Source organism: Numida meleagris, chromosome Z, assembly GCF_002078875.1.
Source record: "Numida meleagris isolate 19003 breed g44 Domestic line chromosome Z, NumMel1.0, whole genome shotgun sequence".
Lineage (NCBI taxonomy): Eukaryota > Metazoa > Chordata > Aves > Galliformes > Numididae > Numida > Numida meleagris.
Window position 1 is genome coordinate 25282961 of NC_034438.1, and position 11196 is coordinate 25294156.

Genomic DNA, 11196 nt, shown 5'->3' on the forward strand with positions numbered 1-11196 from the left:
AACTCTCACTTCAGTAGTATTTGCACTAAACAGATGACCTCAGAAGAGCACTCAACCACCAGCCCTCCATACAAAGCTTAGGTTTTGTTATGGAAGGAATCTGAGCTATAATTAACTGCAAAGATTCCCAAATGTAAGTAGCTTACTCTGGGAGCACCAGATACACAAAAGTTACACTGGAATTAAAGAAGTCTTCCTTGTACCCAAGAAACAAGTTCTCTTCCTCGGGAACACGCAAAAGCAATGTAAAGAACATATTCCAAACATCATTATTTGTCTACCTGGCTTTGCCAAACACAAACTTAAGAACCATAATCAATTCTATAAAGGCTTTTTGCCCCTTCCAGTACCTCATTCCTCTATGTAATTGACTTACTGAGTAAAGGTGTCCTATTTGGCTAGCGCAATTGTCTCAGCAGCTGCTATGGTGCTGTGTTTTGGATTTAGGATGAAAATAATTTTAACACACCGAAGTTTTAATCATTACTGAGTTCACACAAGAGTCAAGTCTTTAGCTTCTCATGCAGCCCTGCTAGCAAGGGGCTGGAATGCAAGAAGCTTAGAGGGGATGGAACCAGGACAGACTACCTAAACCGGTCAAAGGGTATTCCACACTACCTGTGCGGTACCCTGAGGAAAAATAAAACTGTGGGAGTCAGCCAGAACGAGGGGAAGAAGCAACTGGCTGGGCATCGGCTGGTGGGTGGTGAGCAACTGCACCACGAATTTCATGTCTTCATGTATATATTTCTTTTTTCCCCTTCTCTTTCTTTCCTATCCTATGAAATTGTCATTATCTAAGCCCACAAATTTTACCTTGATCCAGTCCTACCATGGGAAGGTACAAACAGCTGTGCAGTGCTTAGCTGCCTGCTAGGTTAACTGCAACACAGGAACAGTAACACTTGACAACCACTAGGTAGTTGCACTCTGGAAAAACCCGTTAAATACTCCTTGAAGATAAAGCATAGCATCTGATTACCCCAAAGATGTCAATGTTGACAGCTTGCCACTATACTAAAACACAATAAAGTCTTTCAAGAATATGTGTATTTCCTAAATTCAGTAGGTTACTAAGCAACTGAAACTCAGTGCATGTACTCTGACGTGTAAGCACTGGAAATTCACAGTTTAAGCCTAAAATGGTCACTTGTGCAGAGAATTTTTTTCTTAAAGCCAGTTTTCTAATGCTGCAAAAGAAAAATGCTCTGCAGAAAAGCAAGACCTCTTACAATTGTTTAGTACTTACACTCAATATTTTTCCTGCTCTTTCTGACAAGAAGCCACACCAGAAACTTTACTATATATTTTTTATTGTATGTCAAAGTTCATTAAAGATGGGGTTTCGCTTGTATACAAGTTACTCAAAAATTGTGTCTAGGCAGAAATTTATTAGCAATCATATTTCAAAGCAGAGGTTTGTTCAACCGGGCCACAAAAACAATATAGTGTACAAGCAGTAACTAGAAGGAGCTGCAGGTTCAAGGAATTTCCAAATGTTACAGATCCCAAGATCTCAGAAAGAAAAAAAAAGAAAAATCAAAAAAAAAAAAGCAGTCACAATATAAAATAGCAGCTCCACGTAGCTTTTTCAAGTTTATTCAGAAAGTGACATTTATTTCAGTTTGCTTCGTTCTTTGAAGCTTCATCAAAGTTTTCAACAAGATCTAGAAAAAGAAAAGACATTGAAATGTGAATTTGACCTACTTCTTCTTTGCCAAATGTATTTTTCTAAAGTTCTACTTCATATCAAGTGCTTTAGAGATTAAAAAAGAACAGAAAACATTATAAAACACAGGCCAAGTAACAGGTAAGAGCTTTCAGAATTCACTTTTCTTGTTTAAAGAAATAAGTTCTAAGCAGTTCATTATAAAGCAGAATTCTAAAATTATTCAACTTTCCTATAATCACATCTATGCAAAACAATAATGAAAATGTAGTTTCTTCCCAGCCTTTTTACTGAGGATGAAATTGTGATCCTAGCCATAGCATTTTTATTCTGTGTAAGAGTAACAGCTATTTCAAACCGATTATTCAATTAATCTAGCACAGCATCTGAAAATAATGAAATAACCTGCCTGTAGTAATTGTGCGACAGTGAGCGACCAGTCTAGGACAAGGACTCTCACTGTCCTTGGCCAAATGTTATGCTACATATGCCATCTCTAAGCAAAATTCAATTCCTCTTTCTGCGGTTTCATGTTTGTTCTTACCTGGAACTTCATCATCGTCATCTTCACCAGTAGCAAGTGGTGCTTTTCCATCCACAGCTGCAAAAGCAAGTAGTTCAAAAGTGTTACTCTAGCTCACCATAGGTACTTTGATCAACTTGTGCTTTTTTTTGTAAGCATTATCTAAGAGTCTAAGCTAAGTTGCAGCGCTCTGCGAAATTTTCCTACCAAATAAAAGTTTAAAACTAGCCAAGCAGTTCACATTTCCCACATACTACATGAAGTTTACTAGTCACCATCTCGTACCTAGGTACTTAGTGCTTTGCATGATAGTCATATTCTACTAGTTTCTCTTGAAAGCATCTTTGTTTACAGAGTAATCTGTGGCTCCCAAACTTCATCTTTTTCAAAACATCATTAACTTACATGGAAAAAAAAAAATGTCAATCCCTAGACATTCGAGGAAAAAAAAAAAAAAAAAAGATACAGCACAACCGTGAAACTTTGGGCAGACAGATGATTCAGGACATGAACAGCTACTGTTGTTCCCTGAAGAAGTCAGAGGAACATGGAATCGGATGCACAATTTTACACCTAATTGGTCAAGGCAACAGCACATTCTGGTCCACGTCTCTGCTGATTCAGACTTAACTTCTATTATATTTGCCAGAGCTAATGTGATTTAAACCATGCCCATCTCCTCAGATCAGCAAGCATAAGTGACACTGCAGCAGCACGGGAACAGGCTATCCAGATGTTATGGAGTCTCCGTCTCTGGGGATATTTAAAACCCATCTGGATACTTCCCTGTGCAACCTACTCTAGGGAACCTGCTTTAGCAGGGGGCTGGACTAGGTGAGTTCCAGAGGTCTCTTCCAACCCCGACAACTCTGGGATAATGCTAAGAATAGGTATCTAAGGTCCCTAGGTGCCTGTGCCACTGCTTTTACTGCTATTCTTGGCTGTACTACCTAAGTTAAGCCACACAAAACTTTTTAATACCTCCATTCATTCTCATTAATCCTTCGGATTTCAAGAAAAGCATGGAGAAAAAGACCCATTTACACCAGATGTCTGAAATCATTTTACACTGATTTCTAGAGAACAAAAGTAGAGGAAGACCTAAAATTTGGTCAGAAATGGTTTGTGACGAGATCTATGCTAATTCTTTTGTTTGTAAGAACAGAAAGCTGATACAGCTTGAGAGCATCTCAAGTATTGAATACATTTTAAAAGCAAATCATTATTTTCTCCTAAATTGTCCTCATTTTCACTCAACCCTGAGACCAGACTAAATTTACTTCAGCACCTGCAAATGCAATCATTGCAGACACTTCACTCTTTGACGTCAGGTTTCCAAACCTGTGGACAATATCAAATACCTAGTTTTGTGCAACTACTTTGGCATTCACCTAAAGTAGAAACAACCATTTAACAGGCCATGCAAAGCAAGCACTTTAAAAACAGGCTTCTCTGGTATTAAAACTGTGCAGTTTAGCTTATCCAGAATACACCCATCTTGTTATGAGACACAAGTACTTAGGGGTTCATTTTAAATCCTTCAAGCCTTCCTTCCTCTAAGGCCTACTACTATCAGAAAGAAGACACAAAAATTACATTACGAAGAAGGAAATTAAGCTCCACAGGGAAATAAGCAGTTTACTTCCTCCTGAAGACTAGTCACAGCAGGATTTTTTGACTGGGAAATTGACTTGATGAATGGAAAGAGAGGTTGCCTTTGCTTGCAGCAAAGCAGAGAAAGAAGAAACACAGCAAGTTCACTATTGCCTGAAACTGGACACATAATAAGCCTCCTCCATTTTCTCTCTTTGTACTTTGTAAGCAATGGAATTAAGATTCTTGTTTGAGAAGAAGGAGGAAGACCCTATAAGCAGAAAATGAGGACTGTTCTCGGAGTCTGAACGACTTTGTCTTTCCCTAACAATTTTCTATCTGTAAGAGCACCACCTTTTCCAAATATCGAAGTCTCTCCTCTACTAATACACAATTTCAGAAAGAACAAGTGCTTAGACTGTTTTACTAACTCAAGGATGGAGAAGGAAGTTGATATATGTAACTTAACGCTCACACCAGTCCTACATCCTTCTATACACACGAGAAATTAGAATTTATTTTCTTCCAAGTAGTGTGTAATTTCCCCTTACCAACCAAAAAGCCCCCACAAAAAGTAGTATCCTCACCACATCCATGAAGGTGCAAAGCAGCAGCAAGATATCTATACTTGAGTCTCTCCACCCCATATCCCCATGCTTATGCTTCCATTCAAAGTGGAAAATAAACACTTGAAGTTTCTCTCTTTAAATCCTAACTCTTCCAAAGGTAATTGATCTATCTGGCTATAAAGGACTACGTATGTGAAAATATGGTAGCCGTAACCAGAAGTAAACCACCATAAGATCAAGTCAGGCTACAACACTCTAGTCCTAGACCAGCTATGCTTCTACTTTATTTGGTTATGCTCTCTGCTGGAATTGACCTGTAACTAAGATCTCAGAGCTCTATTTCTTTATGCCATAACACGCTTGCAGACAGAGTGTACTGAACTTCACTGCAGCTGTACAAATAAGCCCATATTAGCTGCCAGCGTGAAATGCATTCAAGTTTCAACTTACGTTGCTTGGGTAAGGCTTCCGCCAATCTCCTCAGGCTGGTCAGACTGTCAGCTCCAAGCTGATTTAAGATACTAGGAAGCATTTCTGTCAGCTGCTTTGTTTCAGCATGGCCAGTGATAGTGAAAGTGTTAGCAGCCAGAGATGCCTGAACTTTAGGGTTATTGAAGTGAATGACTGTTCCTTGGTTGGTAAACATATTTACCTGCAAGAAAATAAGTAATTCAAGTAGGTTAGCACAATTTTTTGAGCTAACAGGAAACCAGCTGAAGTTCCTAAAGCTCTATAAAGACTTACTGACTTACAGACAAGTTTAAATGTCACTTCCCATAACATTGATATATTTTATATTTCTATATAGAAGAGTACTTTCTCCTTTGAAACAGTTACCTCTTCAATGCCAGAAATATTGTTGACTCCAAGTTTCTTTAAAGAAAACTGAAGTTTCTTATCATCTGCTGTGGCTGTTCTATGGACAACCTTCTTCTTTCTGCGAGCAGTACCCTTTGCAAAAAAAAAAAAAGTTAGAAATTAATATTTAAGTAGCTCTTCACAAACTCTAATCCTAACTCACATAACTACTCTGGCCATGTACAAATCAAATTAATACACAAAGTTCAATTCCTAAGTTACAGTGCACACAACTTTACTCCTCCAACTGCATTGCTGCAATCTTCCCCTTGTGATAAGGCAACCTCTGAATGCTTGACAGAAACGTGATGTTTTAGGAAGCAGTTCACCAAAGAAACTACTCCTCAATTCTGATGGGGGATTTTGCAGTATCCCACTTAGGAAAGAAACACTGCATACTTATCTTTGTATAATATTGACGACTGAGCACCGCCTTCAGTAATTGTAAACCTTAAGAATAGTGAACTAGAGGAGAATTCATAAGTTGAGGACAAATTTTGATAATTCAGTCAGAGGCCTACCCATGTATTAAAGAACACATTCATTTTGCCAAAATATTTATAGATATATTTAAAAAATACATGTATACATCCACTCAGTATTTCAGACTACTGTTCAGAAAGCAAAACAAGGGTTTAGATCCCCTACAAACACAGAGCTGTAGACCTCCATGGGGAAGTCTATATAAAGATATCCGTACCTATGAGAAGACGCATCATCCTATACTTCCTTGCACCATCATAAGGCTTCCATAAGATCTGACACAAAATCACTAGGAATATGTGAAATTACATTCCTTTTTCATACTAACCCAAGACTGTAGCTTCCCATCTGCTACAGGCTGAGAAGAAAACGTGCTGCAGCTTGGCTGTATAATTGCTGCAATGCTTTTTGAGTGAACTAGCTAAAGTTAGAAAACTGACTGATGCTAACACCTCTAACATAATCCAATTACAAACAATAAAAGACGACAACAGACAAATTCATGTGAAAATTCAACTCTAAGGAACACAGCTCAAAAGTTTAGGCATTTGTCTCAAAAGCCGGATCTTCATTCCCTGCTCCTATCAAGCTGGCACAAAAAGCAATGTGAGAAATGGTTTCATTTTAGTACCTTAACTACCCAGTATCTGAGATACACTAAGGTCTATGTTCTGTTTCTCTGGACAAGAGACATCTCAACCAATCTTAAAATATTATGCCTTGAATCAAAGGCTATGCAGGAACATGTTCTCCACACACTTTTATGTGCATTAAGTACAGATACCAAACTTCAGACAATCTGATCATTTAAATTAACAGCTGTTCCTTTCATCTCCACAGATTTAAGTTTCTAAAGATTACAGGTCTTCAGTAAGCAAGTTCTACCACGATCATGCCAAGACACGTTGTTCACGTACCTCTGTCATCCGTATATTAAAGAAGAATGGGCACAGTAACCCGCAAATTACTATGCTCAAACTACACATTCATCTGCCAGGCCTCTAGAACGGTTTGGAATATATGACATTCAGCAGCATCAATATCATATGCAAAAGTTGCAACTTTCATATAATGGATTACAGTATGTTTCAGTGACTTTGGAGCTCCACAGCCTTACTGTGTCATGAAAACCTGCCAGCACAGGCAACGTGCAGCCTCTTCTAACAAGGAGACGTCACTTTCCCCTTTGCCTCCTCCACACCCAAAGCAATCAGCCATCTCCACTCACACAGTAACTCTGCCAAGAAGAGTTCTAGTAAGCAATTTCAGTCATGAAACAAAAAGTCAAGTTCCAAGGATTTCATAGGCCAGTTTGAACAACGAGCGACAATAGCACCAGCACATCCTAAGCTTCACACAATGCTTCTAAGCGGCAAATAGACCACAGATACGCAAGAGCTGCAAGCTGAATGCATGCTCTCAAGCCATCAGTGCTGAATACCTCTGCAGTCCACGCACACACACACTTTAGCAACGGACACGCGATTAACAACGCAGCAACTCTCTAACTAGCAATCCACACAACGAACACGCAGAGCCACTCAGCCCGCCGATTCCAGTTCTGCCCCGATTTGAGACTGCCCAAATCTCTGGCAAACGCCAAACAAAGCTCCGTGGAAACTGCCGCCGTGAGTTCTGCTGAGTAATTAGCATTCCCCTTCCGCAGGGCCGCCCTTCCCCGCACCACGCCGCCCCGCAGCAGGAGGGCTGTGCCAGCCCCCGGCCGTGCCCCTGCCCCCCCCCAGCGCCGGCTCCCCGCGGCACCCACCTTGCCGCCGATGCGCACTTGGGCTTGGAGCTTGGCGAGCTTCTCCTGGTTCATGATTGTTTCTTTCATCTGCGGAAACAACGAGAGGTCGGTGAAGCGGCGCTCGGAGCGCTCCCCGCTGGCTCTGCCGCCGTGCCGGGGAGAGGGGTCGGTCAGTCAGTCAGTCGGTCGGTCAGTCAGTCAGTCAGTCAGTCAGTCGGTCAGTCAGTCAGCCTGCCCCGTCCTCCCTGCCCCCAGCCAGCCGCCCCGCTACCCGCAGCCGGTGAGCAACCCCCTGCTCAGCCCCTGCCCGCCCTCCTTTACCTTCCCGGGCGGGTGTGGCGCTGCCGGAGTGGCGGGATCGGAGAGGGTGGGGGTGCGGAGCCGGGCACAGCACGCGGCGGGGAACGAGATGGCGGCCGGAAGAGAGGCACGCCGCGCTGCACTGCGCATGCGCTGCTGCCGCATCCTCCGGGCCCGGCAGGGGGCGTCGTAATGCGCGGCGGGGCCGGGAGGGTGAGCGGCGGGGAGGGCTCGGTGCCCTCCGCCCCGAGGAAGGGACCGCGTCCAGGCCGCAACAGAGGAAAGGGGGGTGGTGCTGCGTAACCAGGGTGGCTTCACCAAGGGCAGGTCCTGCCTGACCAACTTAGTGACCTTCTGTGATGTTGTAACTGCATTAATGTGCAAAAGAAAAGCCACTAATGTCATCTCTCTGGACTTTAGTAAGGCCTTTGACATGGTCCTCCGTAACATCCTTCTCTCCAAATTGGAGAGGTATGAATTTGACGGGTGGGACTGTTCGATGGACAACGAAGCAGTTGCAAGATTGTACCCAGAGAATGATGGTCAATGGCACAATGGCCGGATGGAGATCAGTGACAAGTGGTGTCCCTCAGGGGTCTTTTCTGGAACTGATGCACCCTAATGTCTTCACCAGTGACATCGGCAGAGGGATCGAGTGCGCTCTTCAAGTCTGCTGATGACATCAAGCTGTGGGGTGCACTTGGCACACCTGAGGGACAGGATGCCATCCAGACAGACCTGGGCAGGCTTGAGCAGCGGGCCCAGGAGGACCTTGTGAGGTTTACACAAAGCCAAGTGCAAGGTCTTGCACCTGGGTCATGGCAACCCTCACTACCAATACAAATTGAGGGATGTAAGGATGGAGCACAGCCCTGATGAAGAGGACTTCAAGGTACTGGTGGATCGGAAGCTGGACATGAGCGAGCAATGTGCTGGCGCAGCCCCGAAAGCCAGCCATGTCCTGAGCTGCATCAAAAGAAGTGTGGCCAGCAGGTCAACAGTGGTGATCCTGCCCCTCTGCTCTACGCTGGTGAGGCCTTACCTGGAGTACTGCGTTCACATGTGGAGTCCTCACTACAGGAGAGGCATGGGCTTGCTGGAGCATGTCGAGAAAAGGGCCACAAAAATGATCCAAGGAATGGAACACCTCTCCTACAAGGATAGGCTGAGAGAGCTGGGACTGTTTGGCCTCGAGAAGAGAAGGCTCCGAGGTGAACTGAGAGCCACCTTTCAGTATCTGAAGGGAGTCTGTAAGAAGGTAGGAGACAGACTCTTTATCAGGACCTGCAGTGATAGGATAGGGGGAAATTGTCTCAAACTAAAAGAGGGGAGATTGAGGCTGGGTATAATGAAAAAGTTTTTTACAGTAAGGGTAGTGAAGCAATGAAGCACATTGCCCAGAGAGGTGATAGATGCCCTGTTCCTGGAGACATCCTAGGTCAGACTGAGCATGGCTCTGAGCAATCTGATTTAGCTGTAAGTATCCCTGTTCACTGCAGGGGAGTTGAACGAAATGCCCCTTAAAGATCTCTTCCAACTGAAATATTTCTGTGACCCTTTGAAAATGTTTAGATGTTGTGCTTTCAGACCTGTTTATGTAAATTTATTTCCTATGACCATGTCTTTATTTCAGCCTGCCATGCGTCTCTCTGGACTCTCTGTGGTCCCTCTAGGGTGAGGCCCACTAGGCAGGTGCATCTGTCTCTGAGGACAATTCCTACGTTCACCAAGCTCAGATCTGCATTTGCCCAACAGTGTGGGACCAGGTATACGTGAGGTGCCCTCAGCGCTGCCTGGATGGTGCAAGGGGAGCCTGCTGCTCTGCAGGCCTGCACCCACCACTGAGTTCACCACCTCACTGTGTGTTTTGATGTCTTTTATATCAGTCATGCTTTGGAATATCCCCAGTAAACTATTACCTTTGTTCTTGTTTCTACCAGACAGTATTATATATATCCTTCTATGTTCTGTAATGCTAAGGCTCCCGTGTTAGTAATTTCCATTGTGAGTCTGTGTCCAGGCTCCGAATGTGTGTGCAGACTTAATTTGCTCTGATAATATCTCCTTGCTGTTTCAGAGCTGAGTACTGATTTGGATGCAAGTTGCCCAGCACAGAACACTTTTTTTTTTGCTGTCAAAGAGTGAACTGATTACTTCTGTAACTAGGGCAGGCATGTCCAACACACAGCCCATGTGCTGCATGAGACACAGTCCTGCCCATCCCACAGCTGCACCATCACAGTGCCCTGCACCATCATGGTGGCAGCTCTGCCCTGCTAAGTGGCCTGGCCCAGCCCCAGAGACACACTCATCACTCAGCAACAAACAAACTTCAGCATGCAGTTGGCACTGTCTGGGCTAAAATCAGGACATGGAGAGAGCACAGTGCAGGTCTAACTCAAGTTATGGCAAATAATTGTATGCATTGTGATACACTGGGTAAACACAGTTCTGTGAACAGTGAAAAATAGGCAGTCATGCTTTTCATTTTGACAGTGGGATTCGATGATAGGTTTCAAGATTGGAAAAAAATTTTTTTTTTTTTGTATACTTACAACTCCTTTTTCAGTAGACATAAATGTATTACCTGAGAATTTTGAAGTGGAATGTTTAGAGTTGCAATCAGCATCTCAGAAAACTGATCATGTCGCTTTATCAGACTTTTATAAGTACTATCTTAGGAAAGAGAAATATCTCTCACTTCACAATGACACCTTATTCATGTCATCACTTTTTTGGCAGTATGTAAACAACTGTTTGTAAACAACTGTTTTCAAGAATGGAGTGCAGAAAGCAAAGTTTCATCAAAATCTCAGTCAAGTACCTTGAGAACTCATGGCGAATTGCAACTACTTCCATCAAACCAGCCTGATGCATTGGTTTCACAAAAACATGGTCTAATATCCCATTAGTCTTATGGTTTCGTTGCCCTATTTTTTATGTTTTAATTAAAAAAAATAGAAAAAAACTTTTGTTGCATATATGCATTGACTGTATCATATATCTTATATGTAGCACAGGACAATTCCTCTTCGCCCAACGTGGCCCAGGCAAGCCAAAGTGTTGTACGCCCACGCACTGATGAGAATGAATGAAGAACCCACGTCGCCTCCATCTAGTGGTGGCAAGGGGTCACAAAGCTGTGCTGTTCGGAAGGCACTGCTGACCTGCAACCAGTACCTCCAGTAAGGTTTCTATCGCTTCTGAAAATTAGAGGACAGTGAAACAGCTGTGGGGAGGGAGCACAGAAATTTGCTGCAGCATGTCTATGAAATTGAAACAGCAAATGGGCTTGCTCAGGGAAGAATGAGAAAAAGACTATATTACTGTATCTGAACAAGCAAACCCTCTTACCTAATTCAGAAGGAAAGGAAGAAACTGAACTCATGGGGAATTGGAACTGGAGAGAAATTTGAGGAGGACAGAGTTCATTCTGAAAGAAAAAGAAAGG

At 43.1% G+C, this 11196-nt stretch overlaps 1 protein-coding gene and 1 long non-coding RNA gene across 4 annotated transcripts; one reads left to right on the top strand and one right to left on the bottom strand.

Moving 5' to 3' along the window:
• BTF3 (basic transcription factor 3) lies at nucleotides 1297-7922 on the bottom strand. 3 transcript variants are annotated; one of them, XM_021381195.1, is made up of 6 exons: nucleotides 7767-7922; nucleotides 7464-7532; nucleotides 5192-5305; nucleotides 4805-5006; nucleotides 2214-2270; nucleotides 1297-1667 (listed from the first exon to the last, which is right to left on the bottom strand). In XM_021381195.1, exons 1-6 carry the CDS (start codon nucleotides 7908-7910, stop codon nucleotides 1621-1623), a joined length of 633 nt encoding a protein of 210 aa, XP_021236870.1. In that variant the 5' UTR covers nucleotides 7911-7922; the 3' UTR covers nucleotides 1297-1620. The 3 variants fall into 3 exon arrangements, with proteins under 3 accessions (XP_021236870.1, XP_021236871.1, XP_021236872.1); XM_021381196.1 differs by lacking the exon at nucleotides 5192-5305; XM_021381197.1 differs by lacking the exons at nucleotides 7464-7532; nucleotides 7767-7922 and adding an exon at nucleotides 6024-6152.
• LOC110390033 lies at nucleotides 7218-10713 on the top strand. The gene is made up of 2 exons (XR_002433499.1): nucleotides 7218-7323; nucleotides 8166-10713. It is a non-coding gene; the product is annotated as an uncharacterized LOC110390033 (long non-coding RNA).